General features: G+C 51.5%; 1 protein-coding gene across 1 annotated transcript in view; it reads right to left on the reverse strand.

The window, feature by feature from the left end:
* The window catches only part of LOC146801335 (sodium/potassium-transporting ATPase subunit alpha-1-like), a 2293178-nt gene that overhangs the window by 115643 nt on the left and 2151048 nt on the right, over window positions 1-26487 (reverse strand). Inside the window, exon 22 of the mRNA XM_085623701.1 lies at window positions 15168-15259. Coding sequence (XP_085479827.1) covers window positions 15168-15259 — 92 coding nt within the window. The remainder of the gene's footprint in view (window positions 1-15167; window positions 15260-26487) is intronic.

Genomic DNA, 26487 nt, shown 5'->3' on the forward strand with positions numbered 1-26487 from the left:
GAACTCCCTTTGGGTTTTTCCCTGCACTCAAGTTTTTGTGACGCTGTGGGCATACCTCTTTTAGGAGCCTTTTTTCGGATTTTTGAAGGGATTCCCTTAGCCGGGGAACATGTGTCCCCCAATATTTTTGGAAGTGTGTCTGGATTTCTTGCATGCTTAGTAGGTGGTTGGCCCTCGTAGTCTTGATCACTTTCTGATATATGCCCTGAAGTATTTACAATACAACCATTAGCACTTGACTGGGCTACTTCTGTAATAAGGATAGGGGACCCCTGTAATGCAATATCCCCTGCCCTATCGCTGCTCGTGTTTAAATTCCCCGAGCTCAGCGACTCCTCTACAGTCATAATCTGTTGTTCAATAGCGTCCATTGCTCCAGGTAAATAGTTAAGTAAAGACTGGTGAGATCGTACTCCAGGATTGGGCTGCTTGGTATTTTTGACACTTGGTGCTTTCCTTTTCCCCATTTTCAAAATTTATATATGGGATGTAAAAGACAAAGGGGCAGATTTATGTTAGACTTGCGCCACTTTTACGCCGCCGTCGCGTCACTTTTGTGATGCAGCGGCGGCGTAAACCCTGCGCCACGTTGCGCCCCATTTACATCGTGACGCATCTATGGAGATGCGTCACGGTGTAAAGCCCTGCGCCACATTAAACCTGCGTCAGGTTTAATGTATGCAGGGTGGGCATTCCATCGGAAAAAGCCTCGGAAAAGTGACGCAGTGAAATCTACAAGATTTCACTCAGTCACTTTTCCGACGCTGCTGCGTCAAAACCTTGCGCCTGCTTGAAGTAGGCGTAAGGCATGACGCAGCATGTCAGGTATGGGCAGCCCCTAAACATTGCTGGAGTTGCATCGTGCTTGCGACACGACTCCAGCAATGCGCCACCCTTACGCCATCAGATGCGTCACGCATCTGTTTATCCTTGCGCCACGATGCGCTGCATTGTAAATGCGGCGCATCTGTGGTGGCGCAAGGGTAAACCTGCGTGACGCATCTTTCCTGGCGCATCCCTGCTGATTTGCAGGGATGCGCCAGGAAACATAAATCTGCCCCAAAAATTATATTAGAACCGACTTCAAAAATTCTAACTCAAAGACCCGTAGCAGTCAAGATTTAACCCAGTGGGAAATGATGTTAATCTAAACAATGCATTTATCTTTATCTTTTATCCACGAAGATAATCCCTGTATTGAGGATGACAAAGTTAGTGAGTCACAGTGCCAGTATCAGTTTCTATGTAAGCAAACGCTCTCCCCCTGTCACAGTACCTTTTAGCAGTGAATCAAGAGTCGTGGCCCAGCCCAGTCTTTTCCGGTCTATGACGGGCTAAAACAGGCTCGGTCTTCGCCCGGGCCGAGCCCCGGCACGCCTCACACGCGTCCCGCACTGCGAGACAGCGTTGTGCCTCTTATGGAGACCCCGCCCCTCCAGGGGCCGTGGAAAAAGTGCAGGCGTGCTTAAGGGGTCCAGGGACCAGGAATAGCAACAATGCCGGTGTTGGAAGTCTCCCACACTGCGAGACAGCGCTGCGCCTCTTATGGTGTCCCCGCCCCTCCAGGGGCCGTGAAACAAGTGCAGGCATACTTAGGGGGTCCAGGGACCAGAAATAGCAACAATGCCGGTGTTGGATGGCATCCCCGCCCCTCCAGGGGCCGTGGAAAAAGTGCATGCGTGCTTAGGGGGTCCCGGGACCAGGAATAGCAACAATGCCGATGTTGAAAGTCTCCCGCACTGCGGGACCGCGTTGCGCCTCTTATGGCAACCCCGCCCCTCCAGGGGCTGTGGAAAAAGTGCAGGCGTGCTTAGGGGGTCCAGGGACCAGGCAGAGCAAAAATGCCGGTGTTGGAAGTCTCCCGCACTGCGGGACCGCGTTGCGCCTCTTATGGCATCCCTGCCTCTCCAGGGGCCGTGGAAAAAGTGCAGGCATGCTTAGGGGGTCCAGGGACCAGGAATAGCAACAATGCCGGTGTTGGAAGTCTCCCAAGTGGCCACTTAGTCAATGATCTGTGAGAGAACAGCCCCTACACCATGCTCTGATGCATCCGTCTGCACCAGGAACTCTTTGGAGAAGTCAGGAGCCAAGAGCACGGGCGCCGTGCACATGGCAGTTTTCAGGGTGTCGAAGGCTTTCTGACAGGTGTCAGTCCATATCACTTTTCTGGGCTGCTTCTTCGAAGTCAGCTCTGTCAAGGGGGCAACGATGCTGCCATACCCCTTGACAAACCTCCTGTAGTACCCGGTGAGTCCTAAAAAGGCCCTCACCTCCGTCTGGGTCTTTGGGGGCTCCCAAGCCAGGATGGTTTCAACTTTGGGCTGGAGGGGCGCCACCTGGCCGCTCCCCACTTGGTGTCCCAAGTACACCACTGAACCCTGCCCGATCTGACACTTGCTTGCCTTGATCGTGAGGCCTGCCTTGCGCAGCGCCATCAACACTTCCCAGAGATGTTGCAGGTGTTCTTCCCATGTGCCGCTGAACACTGCGATGTCATCCAGGTAGGCGGCGCTGAACTCGGTCAGCCCCGCCAAAACCTGGTTGACCAACCTCTGGAAGGTGGCAGGGGCATTCTTCATCCCAAAGGGCATCACCCGGAACTGGTAATGCCCATCTGGTGTAGAGAATGCGGACCTCTCTTTGGCCCCATCAGTTAAGGCGATCTGCCAGTACCCAGACGTTAAATCAAACGTGCTGAGGTACCGTGCAGCCCCTAACCGATCGATGAGCTCATCAGCTCTGGGGATGGGGTGCGCGTCAGTCTTCGAGACTGAGTTGAGTCCTCGGTAGTCCACACAGAACCGGAGTTCGGGCGTGGCACCCGGCGCTGCAGCCTTTGGGACCAAGACCACTGGGCTGGCCCAAGGACTGCTGGAGGACTCAACCACCCCTAGAGCAAGCATCTTCGAGACCTCCTCTTTGATGCAGGCTCTGACCCTGTCAGTTACCCGGTAGGCCTTGTGCTTCACAGGTAAGCTGTCTCCTGTATCTACATCATGGACGCACCAATTTGTGATACCAGGAATCAGGGAGAACAGGTCAGGGAACCGCCCCAGCAGCTGGCGACAGTCACCCTGTTGCTCAGGGGTCAGGGTGGGTGAGAGGTTAACTCCATCCACTGACCCGTCGCGCTCTGAGGCGACCAAGAGGTCAGGAAGAGGCTCGGACTCCTCTTCCATTCCGTCATCGGTGGCCAAGAGCATGCCCACTTCGGACCTCTCCAAGTGGGGCTTCAGTCGATTGACATGTAGGACCCTTAAGGGGTTCCTAGGAGACCGCAAGTCCACCAACTAGGTGACAGAACTCTTGCGCTCCACAATCTCAAAGGGTCCTGTCCACTTGTCCTGGAGTGCACAAGGCTCCACAGGGGCCAGGACCCACACTTTTTGGCCAGGTTGAAGCTCAACCAGAGTGGCATTCTGGTCGTACCACCGCTTCATTTCTTCCTGGCTGGCTTCCAGGTTTGCCTCAGCAAGTTGCCTGAAACGCCTAGTCTGGTTCCGGAAAGCCAGCATGTAACTGTATACATTCTGGGGAGGTTTCCTGGGAGATTGCTCCCAGCCTTCCTTGACCAGACTAAGAGGTCCTCGTACTGGGTGGCCGTACAAAAGCTCAAAGGGACTGAACCCTAGAGACTTTTGTGGCACCTCGCGGTACGCAAAGAGAAGGCATGGTAAGAGGACGTCCCACTTACGCCTCATGGGTTCCTCGAGACCCATAATCATGCCCTTCAGGGTTCGGTTGAAGCGCTCAACCAACCCGTTTCCTTGGGGATGGTAAGGGGTGGTGAACTTGTAGGTTACACCACTCTCTTGCCAAAGGGACTTCATATATTTCGATATGAAGTTGGTCCCCCTGTCAGACACCACCTCTAGAGGGAATCCTACTCGTGAGAAAATTCCCATCAGTGCCCGTCCCACCACGGGGGCCGTCACTGTCCTCAGAGGGATGGCTTCAGGGTACCGGGTGGCATGGTCCACCAAGACCAGGATAAACCTGTTGCCCATGGCTGTCTTGGGGTCCAGTGGCCCCACAATGTCAATCCCCACCCGCTGGAATGGGGTACTGACCACAGGGAAAGGTTGGAGTGGAGCTCTCAGCTTCCTTCCACTCTTGCCACTTGCCTGGCAAGTCTGGCATGTCCGGCAGTGAGTGTCAGAACTCCTGCGCATTTGGGGCCAATAAAAGTGGGTGACAAGCCTTTCAAAGGTCTTGTCCTGCCCCAAATGTCCTGCTAACGGTACGTCGTGAGCCAGCCCCAGTAGGAAGGCTCTGAACTTCTGGGGTACCACCAGCGCACGGGCTGACCCAGGTTCAGCAACCTTAGGCTCGGAGTATAGGAGGTCGTTCTCCCAGTAGATCAAGTGAGTTCCGGACTGATCACCATTGGCCTGGGCTGCAGCCTGCTGCCGCATACCCTCTAGAGAGGGGCACTCTTTCTGCTCCCTGCAGAATTCCTCCCTGGTGGGGCCTCCTTCTTGCTGCCAATGGGTCAGCTCAGGCAGGTCCCCCAGTTCGGCTATCTGTTCCCCGGTAGGCTCCAGGGCATCCCCCTCAAGGTCTGCTTCCTCCTGGGCCGTGGGAACGTCAGGAGCCGGATTCCCGTGCCTCCCTTGCCCTCTCTCTAAGGCCGGTTCCTGAGCCTCTCCCTCAGGCTCCAGGGTTCCTTCAACACCCCTACTGGCTGCCATCGACCGGGTGGTCACGCACGCCCAATCAGGCAAGCCCACCATCCGCAGGTGAGTTGTCTTCTCCACCTTTTCCCAAGGAGAGCTCTCCAAATCGTTACCTAGGAGACAATCAACAGGCATGGCCTCTCTCACAGCCACTTGCAGAGTACCAGAGACCCCCCCCCACTCAAAGGGAACCTGAGCCATTGGACACTGACTCTCTGTGTTGTCAGCGTTGACAACACGGCAGAATGCGTGCGGGACAACCTGCTCTTGAGACACCAGGTGTTGCTTGACAGCAGTCACACTGGCTCCAGTATCTCTAAGAGCCCCCACCCTCTTGCCATTTATGGTCACCCACTGCCCATACTTTTGAGTATTGGGGGGCAGCTGGGCCTCAGCGACCATCTCACTGTCTCCTAATGAGACTAGGGTCATCTGTACGGGATCCCCCGCCCCTTGGACGTCTATCTCCCTCCCCAAGGCTACACTATTCACCTGCTTGGGGGGTGGAGCACCAGAGGGTGCTGGTTTACCATACAGGGGGCACTTGGGATCCACGGAAATGTGCCCCAGGTTGTTACACTTGTAACAACTGAGGGGCCCTCTTTGAACAGGGTTACCTGTCGGGGCCCCGGTCTGCTTCGGGGGTGGGGGTGGCTGAGAACCTTTCCCTTGGTTCCCTTGGGAATTACGTTGGGGCCCTGGGTAGAACTCCCTCTGTTTACCCTTGTCCCCCCCACTCTTCTGCTGGGGACCCTGAACACCTTTGGCGGGGCCTCCCACGGGACCCTTGTGGACCCTGGTGCTGATCCAGCGGTCCGCCTCCTCAGCAAGCTTCCTCGGGTTGGACAGCTTGCTATCGATCAGGTGTTGGCGTAGCTCAGGAAAACAATTATCCGACAAGTGCTCCCATGCGATTAAATCAAACAGCCCTTGGTAATCATCCACCTTGCTACCCTTCACCCAACCATCCAGCGCTCTGCAAAAAAAGGTCACATATTCTACATAAGTGGTACCAGGTTTCTTGGTGCAATCCCTAAATCTCTGTCTGTACAATTCAGGAGTCAACCCATACCTTGTCATAAGAGCCTCCTTCATGTGTGGATAGGATGTGTGGACATCAGAGGGGAGGTCTAGCAGTGTGTCCCGCCCCTCACTCAGGAACCTTCCCCACAACCCCGCTCCCCAATCCTTCTCAGGGACCCGGTGGGAGGACATGGCTACTTCATAGGTCCTAAACCACTGCCCAATATCATCCTGCTTATAATATTCTTTGACTACATCTTTAGGAATGTGCACCCTTGACTCTGTTAAATTGCTGCCACCAGAGGGTGAGTTGTCTAAACTCCTGGCCTTGAGATCCAACTCCCTCATTTTTACCTCATGCTCCATGGCCAGTTTCTGCCTTTCTCTCTCCATTTGCAGTTTTGCCATCTCCACCTCATGTGCTCGGGCGGCACTCCTGTCGGCCAACTCCTCTGGCGACAGGCCTCTGCTAGGCTCAGAAACACCTTCTGGGGGTATCACCTCCCGGGCATTCTCTGGGAACTTTGATTCGTGCCAGGCTCTCAGCGCCTTTACGTACTGATCCTTAGTGGTTAGTCCGCTTTGTTTAATTCGGTACTTGGAGAGATATCCTTTCAAGATATCATTGTTGCACTTCCGCAGTGCGCCTTCCTCCCAATCGATGTCATCAACTCCAGAGAATACGGAGGACGCTCTGCTCCCACTGACTGAGCTAGGCATGGTTTCGTAAGGTGGAGATTCTTCTTTAGCAACAACTGTCAATCAATCTGTGGCTGCGTTATAGGTCTGCTCTACGTGGTGATCAATAATTCACTGTATGTAAATCATAAATGCAAATTCGAAATCCCACCGCTGCCACCAATGTTAGAATGGGGAACCTCTGGTTGGCACAGGTAGGTACTTGCGACAAGCAGCGGTCCCTTCTTCTATTCAGGGCGAGGGAATTACCCCTTCAGAACAACCCCTGCTCACCCTATAGGTAGTGTGGCGCGAGCAGTCAGGGCTAAACTTCAGGGCGCTAGTCAGTTAAGCATTTATGATCACACACAGTAAACCACAATGATCCCCCACAAACGGACACCAGGCGTAAGTTGTATCAAAAATACGGATGCTTTATATAAAAGATTCTTTGTTACGCAGGCATGTACAAGACCATCAATAACGGTTGCGAAATGGAAGCCACAAGATGATAATTAGGCACTGTTCTTGTCTTTGGTAACTTATTCGATCACGAGCGCTTCACAGGGCTCGGTTGAGTCGGTCCAGTCACGATGATGCGCAGGGCACCCAGGGTACAGTGATACGGGGAAATCAGAACGTTGCGGACCCCGAGTCCGATAGAGAGTTCACTGTACCTGGGAACGGGCGATGTGCTTGGATGAGACTTCAGGAGAGATGCAGGTTCTGCACCTCGTGGGTCTTCCGGATCAAGAATTCAGCGGGCGGCTCTCGGTAGACAGGTGCGGCCCAGGGCCTCCGACACGGACTGTGCGGGAGGTCACTGCGGAGGGCGGCACGGTCAGACTCAGGCTGGGAGGTGAAGCGGGGCGGCCGGATACGTTACGACGTACGGGCGGCCGTCCGAGGCTGGATTTCACTTCCCCACTAGAAATCCGGCGGGAGGGCGAAAGGGCACCAAGCGCGCTCCAGTAGCAGGCAGGTGGCAGGGAAGCGGGACGGCCAGACTCGATGGGTCCAGAGCGACTCAGGTAGAGCGGGGCTCTCGGCGAGTGGAGGCGGCCAGGCTTCTGGGTGTCACGGCCCTAGGAGGGATGCGAAGGTGCGCAGGGCACTCCGGCGGGAGAAAGCACACGGCTCGAATTCTCAGACGAGCGGAGACACGGTGAACCCACTGGTCCTGGGGTTCAGTTCAGGGGGCAAGCTCTTCTTCCAAGCCCTTGGAGATAGTTGAAGAACAAAGTGCAAAAGTCTCTTTCAGTCTTTTTCCTCTCCTTCCTTAGCAAGGCACCTACTGCAGGCCAGTCCCTCAGGTCAGGGAAAGTTACTCCTCCTTCAGTTTCTTCCAGGTCCTTCTAGTCAGGCAGAGTTCCTTCGTGGTTCAATCTGGATCTGATTTCTTAGGAGCCAGGCTCCTACTTTTATACAGGGATTCTTTTGTTCTTTAGCGCCAGGGGGCCTGGGCCTGGCTCAGTCCAGTTTTGGAGCACTCTGATGTGGTGACTTGGCTTGTTCCTTTCAGCAGCAGGACAGAGACATCAGCCGCTCCACAGGGGGCGGCGCCGGCTTTGTGGTGGCAGAGCCCAGGTCTATTCAAGAGTCAGGGTGCACTCCTCCCACCCATCCTGGGGTAATCTCCCTACCCACCACCTGGCAGCCAACCTGTCTCCTGGAATCCCCCAGCCCTGCTCCTGTACTGTTGCTAGGCAGAACACACACACACAGCAGAGGCAGACTGAGATGGTTAGGCACGCAAAGGCTAACTTTCTAAAAGTAGCATTTGCAAACCCAGGATATTAAAATAACCTTTACTAAAAGACGTATTTTATTATCCTGAGTTCAGGCATACTAAACATGACTTTCTACCATGCTCTCTGAGTCCACTGGGGTCACAGCGTGTAGCGATCCCAGCAGCCCATTCTGGCCTATGGAGAGCAGGTAGCCTTCAATAGTGAAAAACGAAAATGGCTGTAATTCACTATTAAGACATGCCACACACATCAGGGCATGTCCTACCTTACACCTACAATGCACCCTGCGCTCAGGCCTACCAGAGGGGTGACTAACATGTAGTTAAGGGAAGGTTTAGGGACTGGTAAGTGGGGACACTTGCTCAGTCAGCGCGACGGTACCAGACCGCGCGCAGGTTCTGCAGTGGCAGACCCTAGACACATTTTACCCCGCTGCTTCGGTGGGTGGCACAACCAGTGCTGCAAGCCCACTAGCAGCATTTGGATATACGAGCCCTTGGCACCCCTGGTGCACTCTACTAGGGACTGATAGTAAACCAAATAAACCAAACGTGGAAGTCAATTCACATAATACATTTTACCATAGGGAGCACTTGCACTGTGGCACTGGATGGCAGTGGCACAGTGCCCTGAGCAGCTAACATCAACACAAAAACACATTGAGGCACAGACAAAAATGGAAGGGTGACCCACGCCAATGGTGCCAGGTCTAACAGTCAGTCTTATCTCCTTTCATTTGGGGGGGGTTATGTAGGAAAGTGGAATCTCACTGCATGGCTGCCCCCACTTATTTCCTGGTGTTTTGATGGTTTTAGACTTAGTTTGGCCGGGAACCTGCTTTTCAGGTCCCCAGCTTAGCTGCTTCCTCTCTAAATTGATTGCATGTACTTTAGGTACATTTCAGATTGGATCTGAAGTGTCCTTATAAGTCCCTAGTATATGGTATACTATGTACCCAGGGCATAGGTACCCCAGAGGACTATCAGGGGCTGAAGCATGTATTATGCCACCCCTGGAAAGCCACCCAAAATGACACCACAGGTCTTCTACTGCAGCCTCGGTAAGGTGGTGCATGCACCCCTTACTGTGATATGGGTTACCTGTATCACCACATATATACACACATATAAACCTATAAGTCACTCCTATGACAGGCCTTGTCAATCCTGAAGGCAGAGTGCTTGGTTCTTATGTGAGAGGGAGCCCCTGCATGAGCAGAGCCCCTCTGCAGCGTTCGGAATCCCTTCTCTGATGCTGTTTGTAGTGCAGCCTGACCATATACTCTTAAGTGCATTATAACTCAATGGTAAATGCTAACTTTGGACTGGCTGCACGTAAACATGTCATGTTTGGTGTCAAACACCTTGGAATCATACCCCCACACCAGTTCTCACCCTTCTTGAGGGAGAGACATGGCAGTACTGGGTTACCCGGTAGTAACTTAATAGAGCCCTGGCATCACAAAATGGATGCTGCAGCCAAAGACACGGGTCTGGCCTCCTGCTGCTGACCGGAACTCTGGCAGGGGAGGCCTGGACAATAGGTTTCCTGTCACAGGGAGGTGTAACCACCTCCCAGACAGGCTTATGTGTATTGGGGCTGGGTGGGAGCACTCTCTGAATGCTTTGAAGTCCTGCACTCGGGGGCACATTTGGTGTCCCTGTGCATAGTCCAGCTCAAACCGGTTCAGGGGCTTCCAGCCCCTGTTCTGGCGCGAGACTGGACAAAGGAAATTGGTGTAGCCACCCCTCTTTGCAAACCCTCCCATAGGTGGGTCCCCAGAGCTAGTCCAACCCCTTCCTTCGGTATAAGTAAGGAACCTCTGTAATCAGAACTTTCGATAGCCCTGGATGAAACTCTGAAGCTGAATCCTGGAACTTCGACGCTCTACTCAAGACTAGAGGACTGAAGAAATCTCCCTTGGGGTCAAGGAGTGACTCTCCTGCTTGGCAGGCACCAATGAAGCAATTTGCCGGTCTGCATTTCCGAATCTCCTGCCGGACTCCGAAGTATTTGCAGCCCAGGAAGAGAATTTTCATACATCTCACAGGCCGACCCGAGTCCCCAGCAAAGCTGAGACCCACAACCCTCGTGAGTAGCGTGGAACCGGAACTCCTGGTCACCGTGCACTTTGGCAAGTGCATTGACTTCTCGACGACTCCTGAAGTCTTGTTTGGGCTGACTTGTAGCCCCTACCTCGAGCACAGAATCCAACGAAGATTGTCAGCCTAGTCACCCCGAGTGACCCATGGGCTGCAATTTTGTGTTTCGTCTCGAGGTCCCTTCGCGATCCCTGGTCCGTTGACTGGTGGGTCCCTGAGGGGGTAACTTTGAATTCCCTTGGGCTTCCCTGGTTGCTGCAGATGTGCCCGACTCCCTACCAAGTGGTGAGTCCCACAGACCTTGCTGGTCTGCACCGAAGCATCTTTCTCGTTTCTGCGTGGGTTGCTGTTGCCAAGGCTTGTTGTGTCCAATCCAGGCACCGACGCTGCAGCACTCGACATCCTTCATGGGACAGCTCGAATCCAGCTCCTGGTTGCCTCGACGCCTTCTGGTCCTCGTGGCTGAAGAGTCAAGCTTCACCTCTTTCACCTGTAATCACCCGACATCGGTGGCCATCTGCTTATCGTCTTCCTAGTCACTGGCTAGTGACCCAGACTCTGTCCCCTCTGCTTTCAGGTTCTTCTCATCTTCGATCCAGGCTTGGATCTCTTTGGACACTTTGCATCTTCCAGGCAGCAGCACTTCTTCACCAGCTTCCATTTAAATCGACGACGCGACCCGACACCATTTGACACCTATGCACCCGGCTTCCCTGGGTGAAGTAACACGAGTACTGCGGTGCTCCCGTGGGTGTTGACCCTAGAACTTCCTAAGTCCCCAAGGGTTTGGTCCTGACTCAATTCTAAGTGTCCCTAATCTTTAAAAATGTAACTGCAACTTTCCCCATAGAAGCTAACGGGAGCTTGTGGCTGTGTTCAAACACTGCACATGGCCCCCGTGGGTCCCCTGTGTCACTACCTTGGGTGGTTCCTTGGGGTTCCAGCGATTCTACAGGCTCTAGGCCTTGTGTCTAGTTAAGTCGTGGTTCTTATACCACTATTTTAGTATATGGTTTGGCTCGCCTCTAGGGCCTGACGTGTATTTGTGCTATTTTACTGTAATATTTGAAGTGCAACATGTGTTTTGACCTCTAGTCTCATAAAGAGACTAGGAGGGTATGTTTAGTAATACATACATATATTTTATATATATACCTGGTGTGGATATCTTTCATTTAGGCACTCAAGAGATTATAGACTGGTAAAACAATCTGCTTTACATTCCTTCAAGACTTAGCCTGAGGGCTGCTCTCCATAGCTACCACTAGGATAGCTTTCAATAAAGGTTGTCTTTAACCTATAACCAATAAGGGGTTGTTTGGACTGATACAAGGTGCCCACTATAAAAAGTGGACAGCATATAGCAGGCCAACATCTCACAGTGAGCAAAAAACGATGGATTTAGGTCCAGATCTCTGTACTGGGGTGAATGTATGACATTGTTCTGTATTCTGTGCATCAATTGTTCATTTTGCAGTCGGCGCACCAGCGGTGCGTCCGGCGCAGCATACAGCTTATATAGTGAAGAGGAAGAAGCTTAACAGCCACTAGCACGGCAACCTGCCGGAAGTGGGAGTAGCCTGAGTGGGTGGAGCTGCGTTCCTCTGCTCAATCTTCAGGAAACTACTGCGGCGGACCGGGAACACAGCCAAAGAAATTGCAATGTGCAGTTAGGTGCTTGCTAGAGCTGGAGCAAGAAAACAGGTATTTATGCCTTCCTCAATTCAATGATGAAAACAATATCACTACAGTATCACACTGCAGTTTGCTGTGGCTTGGCAGGATCACCGCTCCCGCCAAGCCATAGAAAATGAGTGCTCAACTTTCAGCAAGCGTTAGCACAAAATGCTCTCACTTGCTGAAAGCAGAGCATGTGTCTGTTTCCCTACCCGCTGCGAAGCGAGCAGGGAAACAGACACATTGCTTTGGGATCCAGGGAGCTGCATACTAGCAGCTCCCTGGGTCTCAAAACAAGGCTGGCTCCCGCAGGAGGCGGGGAACCAGCAGGTACCGCAGGGGCCTTGAGGTACCCCGTGGTCTCACATGTTTTAAAAATGTGGGTGCCCTGGGTGGGACCAGGGCACCCACACTACAGGCCGAGCCCCAGGGTATGGGGTCCCTGGGGCCAAAATCGGCTCTGGAGGGGGTCTGCGTGGCCCCCTCCTTTTTTCTTAATAATTTTTATTTAAATGGCCTGGAAGGAGGGGCCGTGCAGCCCCTTCCCTTTAAAACATTTTTTCTTTTAAATGGGGTCAGGTACTGTGGGATGGGATCTCTGTGGCCAAAATTGGCCTGGAAGGGGGGCTGTTCCTATAAAATAGATAAAGATAAATAAAAAAAGCTGGTAACTTGCCAGAGGTCCCGCCCCCTTTCTCCACCACTATGCAAACGCGCCTCCTGGCATGCTGTTGATTAGGGGATGAAGTCCCCTTGGCTACTGAGGGTCCTTAGGGGCCAATAAGACCTCCTGTTACCTTGAGTAAGCTCTTGTCAGTGGGATTGCCGAGAGGTGGTTGTAGGCCATGCCCATTTTCTCCACCACTCTGCAAATGTGCCTCTCGGCATACTGCTGGTGGGGGGATGAGGTCCCCTTGCCTCCCGAGGGCCTCAGGACTAAAGTGGACTTCTTCCCCAAAGCAACAGTGCACCAGGAGGTGCATTTGCAGAGTGGTGGAGAAAGGGGGCGTGGCTTCTTATGATCTAAACAATCCATCTGTGTGGGTCACACTGGAGGTAACAGGAGGTCTATTTAACCCCCAGGGACCCTCAAGAGCCAAGGGGACTTCATTCCCCAACTAGTAATGTGCCAGGAGACGAGTTTGCAGATTGGTGGAGAAGGGCGCATGGCCACCAAAAACCGCTCGGCAAACCCACTGTGTGGGACTTACAGGAGGTAACAGGAGGGGTGGCTGGCCCCCAAGTACCCTCAATAGCCAAAATGACTTCATTCCCCTACTAGTAGTGTGCCAGGAGGCGCTTTAGCAGAGTGGTGGAGAAAGGAGGCGTGGCCTTCTACCAGGTCTCAGCAATTCTGCTGTGTAGGACTTACTGGAGGTAACAAGAGGTGTAGTTGGGCCCCAAGGACGTCTTTCGGGGCCAACTAACCCTCTTGTTACCTAAATTAAGTCCCACACAGCGGGATTGCTAAGAGGTCTTTGGAGGATATGCCCCCTTTCTCCACCACTCTGCAAATGAGGATCATGGCACAAAACTGGTTAGGGGGATGAAGATCACTTTACTACTGAGGGACCTTGGGGGCCAAGAATCCCTTCTGGCACCTCCTGTAAGTCCTACACCATGGGATTCCTGAGAACTAGTCAGAAGCCCGCCCCTTTCTCCACTACTCTATAAACACATGTACAACTTAAAAAAAGAAATTGAAATTCACTGAAAAAAACAAAGGTTACAGGGACGTTATAGTTAGGAATTATCATTTAAAAACCTTAGAAATTAACTGAAAAAAACCAAAGGTTAAAGGGGCGTTATAGTTAGGTTGTTTCACTTGTACAAAACCAGAGAAATTCAGCTGTTATAGGCAGTGAGCTAAATATAACTCGTGCCCCTGCAATGCCCTGCTTACGACCTTACATTTTACATCACTCATGACATGGTCAGTGACATCACTCTTGACATCACTCATGACATCTCCACATCATCGCTGATGACATCATCCACAGAATCTCTGATGCACCCACTCATACCCCATATAACCTTTCATACACCCACTCCAACTTCTACACTACCATTCTCAAACCCATTCACACACCACCAGTACTTACACAACCACTCACTGATTCATAGATCAACACACAGCTGCTCACTCACTCACTAATACAGCCACTGACATATCCACTCAGACACCCATACATCCACTCACACACTTAGTCAGTCACCCATAGAGCTACTCATATACCTACTCACTCACCCATACAATCACACAGCCACTTACCCATAAAATTACACACACACTCACTCATTTACTCATACAGATGCTGACATGTACTCGCTCACCTATACTGTCACTGACTCGAGCACACACTCACCCATACAGCCACTCTCACATTCACCCACTCACACATACAGTCATTCACATACCCTGTACTGCCTTTCACATACCAGTTACTCACCCAAATACCACTGACACATGCACTCACTCACTGACACAGCCATACACACACACACTTACCCATACAGCCCCTCATACATGCACTCACTAACCCATACAGTCACTGACTCACCCAGTCACTCATTCATATAGGCAGCCACACACCCACACAGACGCTCAGACACCCATAGAGGTACTCAGAAAACCAATCACTCACCCATACAGAATCTCACATACCCACTCACACACCTATACAGCTACTTAGTAACCAACTGATAGACAGATACAGACATTCACACAACCAGTCACTGAGACACCTAGTCACTCACTTATACAGTCTGTCACGCACCCACTGAATCATCAATACAGGCACTCATACACCCACTGATTTACCAATACACCTTGGTATAATATATTTAACACTCATTAACATGTTCAAAACACTCACAGTCACTGGATGATGTCATCAGTGATGTCATTTGAGATGCCATCAGTGATGCCATGAGTGATGTCACTGACCATGTCATGAGTGATGTAATATGTGAGGTCATGAGCAATGCAGTTAATTAATGGGGATCTCCTGAAAGACAACTTCTTCTCTCAGCACACAGTCAATAGAGTCAGTTAGGGCCATGCACTTAAGATATTTACTTTCAAACCATTTATATCATTTTAAATCCTACAAAAATCACACAATTTCCTTAAGCAATGTTACCAGTTCTTTCTGTTGACTAATATACTCCTTTAGAGTATTTTGTTCTGTTGAAAGAACAACCTGCCCACATTCTAGAACGTAGCCACTGTAAGAAGAATGATATGCTGTGGACCTTACCTCCAGGGTAACGCCGAATGAGTAATTTTCTGATTTCGTCATACACAAATATGAGGAGGGAGTATGGGAAGGCACAGAGCCACCACAGTGACCTATTGGAAAAGAGAGTACGGGTACAGTGTCAGATGTGCAGAACAAGAGCAGGTATGCAGTTAAAACAACCATAGTTCTTTTTTTTAAATTATTTTATTTAGTGGCATATATGGACTACACAACCAGATTAAGAAAACAACTGAGTGTGGTGAGTAACAGCATGGAGCAATTATTAAGTATAGCACAGAGCAGCTGTCAAAAGGAACAAGGAGTAGGTTTAGTCTGGGACAGAATGTATTACCTTTTTACTGTGGAGCAGGAAAGGGAAGGAGAGAGTGGGGTAACAAAGGTGTTGTAAAGTTCTTTGCACACTGTAAAGCACTTGGTGAGATACCATTCTCATTTGAAATGGTGTCTGAATTAGTTCACGTGTAAGGTTTCTGTTTCTTACAAGAGAGTAAAGTTGAGTCTGATATGTTGAGGTGTCTTCTAAAGTGTAGAAAGAAGAACTGATAAGACATGGTCCAAGGTTTTCTCTCATTAGGTCCATACTACAGACACTTTTAGATTATTGTTGTCAAGGTCCTATTGTCTTCAATACAGAGAGGGCTTTAGTCTAGGTGCTTGCTTGTGATTGGTTGGCTTTCTTGTCTATCTCAGTTCCATGATCCATTTTCAATGGCAATCCTCTGCTGATTGGCAGACTTATAAACTACCACTGATTTTAGGAAACTCCTTTTTAATTTTTGTTTGAACACTCCATGGGAGTTCATCACTTTCCTCTCTTGCTACTCCTCACAAAACACCCTATTCTACCCTCGTCCATTGCTCTCACGTCCTTCCCTAATCCATTTTATAATTTTTTTTAAATTTCATTTTACATTGTTCCAGCTCTATTGTTTTGAGTACATTGTTCTTTTTAAATCTTTTTATTGTTCAGCTTATAACAAGTGTTAACAAACCCCAAGCCAAGACCCAGCAGTCAGTTGAGAGTCATAGGCATTATAAGCATTTTACATTTATAGAACCAGAACCCCAACCCATTAAGAAATCCCTAATCCCCCCCCCCCCCATCCCTGGCACTGAGTACTTCAGTTGAACCCAATGTTATACACTATTGGAGACATTGAACAGGCCTCAATAGCAAGCACAGTCCCACCGCCTATAACAATTAAGTCAACATTGCAACTTTCTACTGCAGATCAGATACCCTGTTAATGGGGCCCAAAAATCTTTAGGTAACGAGGATGCGGGCAGTTCCTCTGCATAAGTTCCCAACTGGTCCCTGCAGTACAAAAGGTCACGGATTCATCCTTTCATCGTCGGGCGAGTTCTAGCCCCCCAGCATTTCACAACTGCTCTCTTGGCGAATAAAGTGGAAATAGCTACCAGTCTGCGATTGCATGGCTTGAGGTTTTTAACCCATCCAAGGAGACAGACATCAAGCGCACACTTCACATTTTCCAGCACCACCTCCGTGAGCACACTCGTGACTTTAACGCAGAAGGCCTGTATGCCCCATGCAAGATGCAGAAAGTCTGAATCATCCTGCCCACACCGCACACAACAAGCGTTCTCTCGCAGACCAAATCTATGCAATTGTACCGGTGTGTAATAGAGTTGATGCAGGTATTTGAAATGGATGACGCAGTTCGTTAGTTCACAACAAAATTTCCAAGCCTCGGCGGACATGGTGGCCCCAAGCAAGGTGTTTCATTTATTGTAGGAGGGGCTGTCAATTGGATCCCGCTCCCTCAGGGATGCATTATATAGTCTTGTTATCAGTCCTCTGCGCGAGTCGCTTGCCAACACCTCCTGCAGTGCCATAAGTGTTCTCGGCTCGGATGGGTAGTCGGGGTATATCTCACGTACAGCTTGCCTTAAACGCACATATGTGAATCCCAGCATCAGGTCCTGCCCCCGCCCTTCAAGTATATCTGAGAGGGGTCGGAACTGGCCCTGCTGGTAAAGGTCTCCCAGCTTTGCAATCCCCATGTTTTTCAGTGTGTGCAGCGCAGCCTTTTCTTGTGCAGCAGAGATATCCAGGTGTGCAGCAAGTGGTAGCGTCGGGGCATAAATATAACCTAGTTGCGACTTGCGTGCCAGGGCCCTCCATGCCCACGCAGTGCAGTGTACCGGATTGATTTCAGCCCGCAGTCCACCATGCCCACCCAGCAGTGCGTCCACCTCCAGTGACACAGGCAGCACCGGGTCTGCCTCAATGGCAATATGCGGCTGGAACCTTTGCGAGTGATACCAGAAATGTGCAAACTGCGCCTGGGCGCATAGATTATAGAGCGTCATATCGGGGCCTCAAAGCCTCCACGCTCAAATGGTTGCACCAATACCTCCTAGCTACAACAGGGTCTCCTACCTCCCCATACAAAGGCGAGTAAAGCTGATTGCAGTGCATTAAATAGTGCAATATTCAGACGGATTGGAATGTTAATGAATAAATATAGTAGCTTAGGGAGGATCGTCATTTTAACTACTGCTATTCGATCTGCTAGAGAAAGCGGCAGCTTAGCCCATCTCGTCACCTGGTCTGTGATTTTAGTGCTAGCACGGCCATAATTAGTGGAAATCATCACCTCAGGGTCTCTGTGCAGCCATACCCCTAGGTACCGAACTGGGTCGGTGGACCATGCAAGCGGAAAGTCCAATTCCACCTCGAGGGTGCTGACCGTCAGCGGAAACACTGTAGATTTCGCCCAATTGATACCCAGCCCTGAATACCCTTCGAACTTCACATATTCGCCGAGCAATTCCGATAAATAAGTTGCCGACTCGCGGACGTACAGGGAGCATATCATCCGCGTACAGCTAAACCACCAATGGACACTGACGGAACTGCAACGCTGCCTTAGCATGCCGTTGGCACAGTTTACATGCCAAAGGCTCTAGTGCGAGTGCGAAAAGGATGGGCGACTGGGGGCATCCCTGTCGCGTGCCTCTGTGTATTGAAAAAGCTTCTTACACCTAGCCGTTCAGCCGTATACGAGCCATTGGTGCATGGTATAGCAGATGAACCCACTTGAGAAAGAAGGGTGGCAGGCCCATGCGCAGCAGCACCGTGAACATGTACTCCAATTGCAGAGTCGAACGCCTTTGCGGGATCGAGTAGTACCGCTACCGCCTGAAATTCTGTCTCAAAATAGTGGAATGTGGCAAACACAGTACGTAGGTTGTGCATAATCGATCTAGCGGGCACAAACCCCAACTGATCCGGGAGCACTAGACGTGGAACCAGGGGCTGTAGCCTGCTGACAGTCATCTTTGCCAGTATTTTGGCATCTATATTAATCATGGAGAGAGGCCTATAGGAATCACAAGCACTGGCTGCTTTACGATGTTTCAGGAGCATTCCGATGAGTACCTCTCTAAGAGTTGGTACCAGTCTCGTACACCTCTGTAAACACATCTAATAGTCTAGGGGCTAAGTCCTCGATGTAGGCTTTATAGAACTCACTCGGTAGCTCATCCAGGCCCGCAGCTTTACCTATCGGAAGAGACATTATAGCGAGTTTGACGTCCTCGATGTCAAATGGCTGTGTAACGCCAGCCCCGTGCGATATCTTCCAGGTGCAAATTAACCTCTGCTGCTCGGGCGTGCGCCCTTTCCCATACAGATCGGAGTAGAAGGCAAGCACTATGGTACTGATCTCTGGTGTGGTGTAGTGCGCCTCGCCCTCCTCGTCCTGCAATTCAGTGATGTGTACTTGGCTCTGAGGTGCTGCCAATTTCTGCGCAAGAGATCGACTGGGTCTTCCTCCCTCCCCATAATAACGTGCCGTGCTACGGTGCGATCTACGTGCCATCTCCTGGTCTACGGTTTCGTTATGCACTGTCACTAGGTCCCATATCGCAGCTAACTGCTTCGGGGTGGGCCTCCGCTCGTACTCATGCTCCAGATTGGAGATATCAGACGCGAGTTTACTGATTCGACAGCGTATATCTTTTAAAACCCTAGCTTGCGCACCGATGCATACACCCCTTATCGTGACCTTAAATGCTTCCCACAGCACACCGACACTATTGGCCGTGCCCTCACTCGCCTTAAAAAAATTGCTGATCACCTCTCCCACTGTACACTTGAAAACCTGATCAGTCAATAAAGCCTGTTGCAGACGCCAGGTGAACGGGGGTCTATCGCATTCAGGGAAACACATTTCCAGCAATACCGGGGAGTGATCTGACAGCGTCTTCACCAGGTGCCTGACATTGGTCACGCATGTGCAGGCAACATCCGATACAAGCCAGTAGTCTAGGCGAGACCACGTGCCATGCACTGTAGATATAAAGGCGCTTTCTCTAGCCTCAGGGTGTCCCATCTGCCACACATCTTGTATGTACCCAGCTTCTAACAAGCCCACCAGTGCATCTGTCACCAGCCTGTGTCGTGGGGCCCCTCTCCCAAATCTGTTAATATTTACATCCAAGCAGGTATTGAAATCTCCTCCCCAAAAGATCTTGACAGTAGGAAACTTGGAAATGAGCCGCCATACATTCGTAAATAAGGAATGGTCATCCACATTTGAGCCATACACATTAACCAAAGTCACCCCCACGCCTCCACGCTTGCCATGCATGAGGGCTTAGTCGTCCGTCTCCGAGCTGATGACAGTGAAGGGGACTCCCTTCTTAACCAGAATTAGCACCCCACAGGAATAGGAGGAGTATGAGGAAGCAATTCTGGCCCCTGCTCAGCGTCCGCCCACATTCCTCTCAGACTGTGGTGTCTCTTGTACTTGAACATTGAGCCTGTCTAGATAGGCCAGCACCAAGCAAATTTTCTTTGTGCTCTTTAAAACGCGCATGTTCCATGTAAGGAATTTTATATTACCACCTGTGCCATGCAGCAGAAACAATATACATATTAGTGTAATGCCTAGTTACAGTAGTGTGTCGCCTGGGTTCGAAGTCAGTGGAAGAGCATAGTACCAGTTTCCCTCTCACCCCCCTCTCCACCCCCCCACCCACTTCAGTGGCCCCAACATGCCAAAGCCATCCCTACTTTTTTTAAACATCCCCCAACAGTCAACTCTAACAGTGTGCAACATGTGGGGTACTCCCATGTGGGGCCTCCAGAGAGCTACTTGCCTCTCACTGAGTAGGAGGTGGCTGATCAGGTCTAGGTAGTTGTGCTAGAAATTAGAGATCATGACAAACTGTAGACTGCATCAAAGTCAACCATTCAGGAATAACCTGCCCTGCTACAACATTTTTGAAGTGGTGAACAGTAACACCCCAAAACAATAAATCTAAGCATATCACTTGTATGACACGTCAATCAGAACCAGAGTTCGGCATTGTACTCTTTTTCATTGTTCTTCCTCGCTAGAATCATTTGGGGCCTCCCGTCTATGCCGCTTACATTTTTTCGCATGCTCCATCGCCGTCTTAGGGGTGATGTCCCCCCCTGGCCCACGCGTAGGCTGGCAGGGTACAGCATGGCATAGGGAGTGCCCTCGGATTGCAGGAATTTCTTTACAGGGCCAAACTCTCGCCTTGCCGCCTGGACTGTGACAGTGAAGTCTGGAAAAAAGGATAGCGAGTTCCCTTGGTGGTTAATGTCACCCTTTTCTCTGGCCAGCCTTAAAATAGTATAACGGTCCCTGTAATTTAGTAATCAGGCAATTATAGGGCGAGGTGGGGTGCCCGTCGCGGGTCTAGCGAGACCCGCGCGAGACCCACGGTGGGCCCGCTCTATTATGAACATGTTGGAGAAGCTCTCAGGGCCAAAAATATCTTTGAGGAGGCCCTCAATAAAGGTCTCCATCTTCCCAGTGTTAGTGGATTCTGGCAGTCCCGTGATCCGAATGTTATTACGGCGAGACCAGGCCTCTAAACCCTTGTTCGTTGCTTGGATAAGCGCCAGCACCTTCTCCATGTTGAGAGCTTTATCTGCCACTTCACTTAAAGCCTCCTCAGCAGTGGCGACCCGTTGTTCCACCTTCTCCCCCCCCCCCCCATTCTCGTGTTTTGTTTCTCGAGTTGGGAAGACATATGGCCAAGTCTATGGTTTATGGCAGACATGTTGCCTTCTATGGCTTGGAGGCTTCTCTGCATGGCCAGCAGTGTCAGTACTATCATGGATGGGCCATCACCCTGGGCGTCGGCCTCGGTGTCAGATGCCGCCATTTGCGTCTTGCCACTTTTTCACGCCTCAAATGTGAGGCGAGGCTGAGTTTAATCCGTCTTTCCCATAGTAGACGTAGGGCAATATGTGTGGAGGTTGCCGACCTGCAATGGGGTCAGGCGTGTCAAGAGCGCTCTGGACCCCACCGCTGCCAAGCAGAGGTATTATTCTGACTCCAGGGTTCGAGTGAGGCACAAATCTGCAGTCTAGCTGTGTTCATGACAATAATAGCGCCGTCCCACGTGCAGCTCCCGCAGCGCCTAAGTCTCTTCCGTTATGCGCCTGTTTGGTGACTACGCATTGCACTGTTTGGGAGGAACCAGCTGCTTCAGTTGAGCCCGCTATATTTCCCAGCGGGCATATACTGCCACAGGTGTCGTGTGCGCTCCTTCGCGCGGCCCTTCCCGGCGCACAGTTCTGGCCCAGGGGTGCACTGGACAGACAGATGTATGGTTTGGGGATGTACGCCGGGAATCCAACAACGAGGCCCAAACAGTCGACTATGGCCCAATGAGTATGCAGGCGGTATCCTGACCTGCCGCACTGCTGCGCTTGGGGAGTAAGCTTATTCACAGTGCCGCTGGGGTTTCCTGAGGTGGGCAGGGATGATGCAGAGGCCCTCCTGTTGGCTCAATCTCCAGGCGCATTTCCCCTTCCAGAGCACCACAGCCAAACGGGCCTCTGCCCGTGATAATGCCAGCAGCGGGTGGGAGCACTCCTGATGACCTCACATCAACACTCACGGCTCCGCAGATAGTTTCCAGGCGGGGGCATTAGCGGCAGGTTTGTCAGCATGCCGGGTCCCCGGAATGCCGGCTGATGTCACAGGCAGGTCTCAGCAACGCGTGCGCACAACTGCCGGCCGCAGCTCGCAGGGCACGGCCTGGCTCCCAGGCCCACACCCGCCGCCGCAGCCCCGGGCCTGACCACGCTCCACTTACCACTACCGGCACCAGACGCCACTTGCAGTGCGATGGTCCACGTCTGCCTTCCCAGTTGATATTGAGGGACCACATTCCCCTCCACTCCTCAGGATCTTCACTGCCACTTGTTTCAGGCTGGCCGCCCGCCAGACGCGTCGCTCAGCTCCGCTGTGCACCTCGCCCTTTCGCTGCCAGGTCTGTCAGCATCCAGCGGCACACTCACCAACAGGGGCTTCGCAGACACAGTCCTCCCCTGTATCGCGCCGAGGCGTCGTTATGGGCCAGTTCACCATTGCGCTCCAGCAGCTGCCATTTTGCCCTTCCGTCGTTGAGATCAGTCCCAGCCGATATCAGTCGAATGCGGATGTGCTGTCCATCCGCAATAGCACTATTGCATGCAGGAATGTTGTTCTGTGCAAATCTGTCAGGTTTGATGCCGGGATGCTGCGATTTCTAGCAGATATTGGGCGGATTGAGGATCAGCCGGGCAGAGCTGCACTGTGGCGCAGCCATCTTCCCATGTGCCCTCTAGTGCCCCCCCTTGAGTACATTGTTCTGAAACTTTTTAACATGCTTTGTGTGAAGGCCTGGCAGCTGTACACTGCAGTCGGGCCATTCGTTTCCTCGTCCATTTATCCCCCCTTCTGAACCCTGCTTTTTTCATGACTTTTTTTATTTCAGAGAGAGCGGCTTGCTTTTAGAAACCATATCTTCTGCCACTGCTGTCTCTTCTCCTTCACTCCCACACTCTTCACTGCTTTTATTTTATTTTTATAACTTTTTTGAGGGCCTGACAACTACAAATTGCTACTGGGCTGCACACTTGTCTTCCAATGCACCAGCATACTTAATATATTTGTATTAACTGTTCTGAAATAGCCGTCCACCAGTTTAAAAAAATTAAGTAAAAGTAAAAAATGTCCCCAGCCGACACATACAGAAGCACAGCGGCAATCTTTGAATGATTATTTGTTTTAAGATAAATCATTCTAAGATAGCTGTCCTGCTCATGTGTAAAACACACTATATTTGAATGTTTTTGTTTTCTGCATTACAAGATGACAGTGTATGCCCTCATGAGCAGGTGAGTTGGCAGCCAACTAGAAGAAAAAGAGCACACTGGTAAAAGCAATACGTTACATTGTTAAAACCTATTGGCTGTGCTAATCCTTGCTTGTTTTTTATTTCCAGTCTTGCAGTGGTTTGGATCCATGTGCTGTGGGATTTGTTAGATACAGCTCGCTTGGTGGTGAAATATGGGCAGCTTATTGCTCATCAGTACTTTGCAGATCATGCAGCAATAAACAAGATACTTACCTTCGGTAACAAATTATCTGGTAGAGACAATATCTAGCTGCATACTCCTTACATTTTAATTTCGCAAGCATCAGACTGGATCCGGAAACCTTTGCGTTAACAATACCCCTGCACATCGTCGGGTGACTCAGTTCGGCTCCATGTGGTGTCGTTGGCCCAGATGTGACATCATAGTCGCCTATGTAGGCACCAAACAGGAATGCGGACGTCAGTTTTTTCAAGACTTTCCACGCCAGGAGTGCAGAGTCATAAAGTAGACTAACCAGTATGTGTCCAAACTAGGGCCCAATAAAGAGGATCAAACCTAGCTCTAAAAATGTGTTCGAAGAGCGGGGAGGCATCGGTGGGGTCTGTAAGAAATCTGCAGCTAGATATTGTTTCTACAAGATAATGCGTGACCGAAGGTAATAACTTGATCATCTGATAGTGACTTCTAGCTGTGTGTACAAGTCCTTTCAGGAACCCTATTAACAATAGAGAACTTGAATAAAGAGGGTTGGTCAGACATCCACAGGAAAGCGGATAGAGCAGAAAGATAACCCTTGAGAGTACCCAGAGTAGAACCATGCTGGGCAAGGGTAAGAATGAAAAGAAGAATATCAGAAAGAGAGGCAGAAAGAGGGACAACAGAGTTTTCTGTACAAACATTTACAAATGTTTGCCACGGGCAGGCGTATTCCTTTTTGGAGGATGCCTGCCTGAACATCAAGATAACTTCAAAGACTTTGGGAAGAAGGTCAAAAGCTATCAACTGACAGCGCTCAATCTCCATGCAAGGAGGCAGAGAGTTGACAGGTTCGGGTGGAGGACCCTCCACTGCTGCGGTGACAGAAGATCCTCCCAAAGGGGAAGCCTGATTGGAGGATCGATGCTCATTCAAAGAAGCTCAGGATACCATACTCTGGTGCCGATTACGATCCGGTAAAAACCGCGTACGAACCGTCGGTCGGAGCGAATTCCCCGTCCGACTCGTACCCGGTCGTAAAACTTTACAAACATGGAATTACGATTCGCACGGAAACACCATTTCCGTACGAATCGTAAAAAACACCGACCGACGAAAATATACATACGAATGTGATCCGGGAATGCTGCGACGTGACGTCGGGACGCTTTCAGGCAGCGTTTCACGAACCAGGAATTATCATTCGAACCGACAGCAGTCCAGACGGCAATATTTTCACGGCACCCAAAAAGTGCCGCAAAAGCGAAGTACGGCGCGAATTCACCAGAGTAGGTGGCCCGGTACGCACCGTACCCCCCCCAGCCCCCGTAGGTATGCGCCGACCCCCCCCCCAGCCCCCGTAGGTACGCGCCGACCCCCCCCCAGCCCCCGTAGGTACGCGCCGACCCCCCCCAGCCCCCGTAGGTACGCGCCGACCCCAGCCCCCGTAGGTACGCGCCGACCCCCCCCAGCCCCCGTAGGTACGCGCCGACCCCCCCTGTGTGTACACCCGTGTACGGTGCGTACCCCCCCGTGTACGTTCGAGTCGAACCCCCCCGTGTACGTTCGAGTCGAACCCCCCCGTGTACGTTCGAGTCGTACCCCCACCCGTGTATGTACGGTGCGAACCCCCGTGTACGTTCGAGTCGAACCCCCCCGTGTACGTTCGAGTCGTACCCCCACCCGTGTATGTACGGTGCGAACCCCCCCGTGTACGTTCGAGTCGTACCCCCACCCGTGTATGTACGGTGCGTTCGACTCGAACGTACACGGGGGGGTTCGCACCGTACATACACGGGTGGGGGTACGACTCGAACGTACACGGGGGGGGTTCGACTCGAACGTACACGGGGGGGTTCGCACCGTACATACACGGGGGGGGTACGACTCGAACGTACACGGGGGGGTTCGACTCGAACGTACACGGGGGGGTTCAACTCGAACGTACACGGGGGGTACGCACCGTACACGGGTGTACACACAGGGGGGGTCGGCGCGTACCTACGGGGGCTGGGGGGGGGTCGGCGCGTACCTACGGGGGCTGGGGGGGGGTCGGCGCGTACCTACGGGGGCTGGGTGGGGGGTCGGCGCGTACCTACGGGGGCTGGGGGGGGTACGGCACGTACCGGGCACCTGTTTGGACGTCTCCATGGTTGTTATGGGAGTTCGGTGCGGACGGTCTTTTCACCATACGGTTGTACATTCGGACGCCCGGGATGGATCGTGATTCCCCGGTCGGACTTCACCTTTCACGTTTGTACGGTGAATCGTACGAGGATGTGTCGGACACATTTTCCGACCCGAGGACGTGTGGGGAAATATTCCCAGTGCGGTTCGTATGGACTTTTTACCATGCGAATCGTGATTGCCAGTTCGTACGGCACTTGTACGATTCGTACGGTAAAAAGACCCGATACGAGTCGTACGGGGACATTTTTTACCGGATCGTGATCGGCACCTCTATGTGCCCAGTCTGGAACCACAAGGATGACTTGGGCCCAACCGTTCTTAATCTTCTTGAGAACCTGGGAAGAAGTGGTATGGGGGAAGTCATACAGGAGGCCTGAGCTCCACTCACAATGAAAAGCTCAGCCAAGCAATTGCCGACTTGGAAACCGTAACGTGCGATACTGCTGACATTGCGCATTATGTTTGGAGGCGGACAGATCTAACCAAGGTTCTCACCACTCCTGAAAGAGACCTTGCACCACCTCCGGCTGCAGATGCCATTCATGATCTGCTAGGCATCGACAGATGAGTTTGTCTGCCCTGGCATTCAGTGAGTCTGCCAGGTGTTGAATCACCCTGGACGAAAAACTACGCTCCGCTTGCGGAGTGTGCGTAGCGAGCGCAACTACGCGCTAAGCGAATTGCACGTAGCACAGTGCAAAAACGCATAGCGGACATTTTTTACTCGCTCGTGGTCCTCAACGGCAAGTTGGCGATCGCGAGCAAGAAAAATCA

The sequence above is a fragment of the Triturus cristatus genome, chromosome 8 (genome assembly GCF_964204655.1).
Source record: "Triturus cristatus chromosome 8, aTriCri1.1, whole genome shotgun sequence".
Taxonomy (NCBI): Eukaryota; Metazoa; Chordata; class Amphibia; order Caudata; family Salamandridae; genus Triturus; species Triturus cristatus.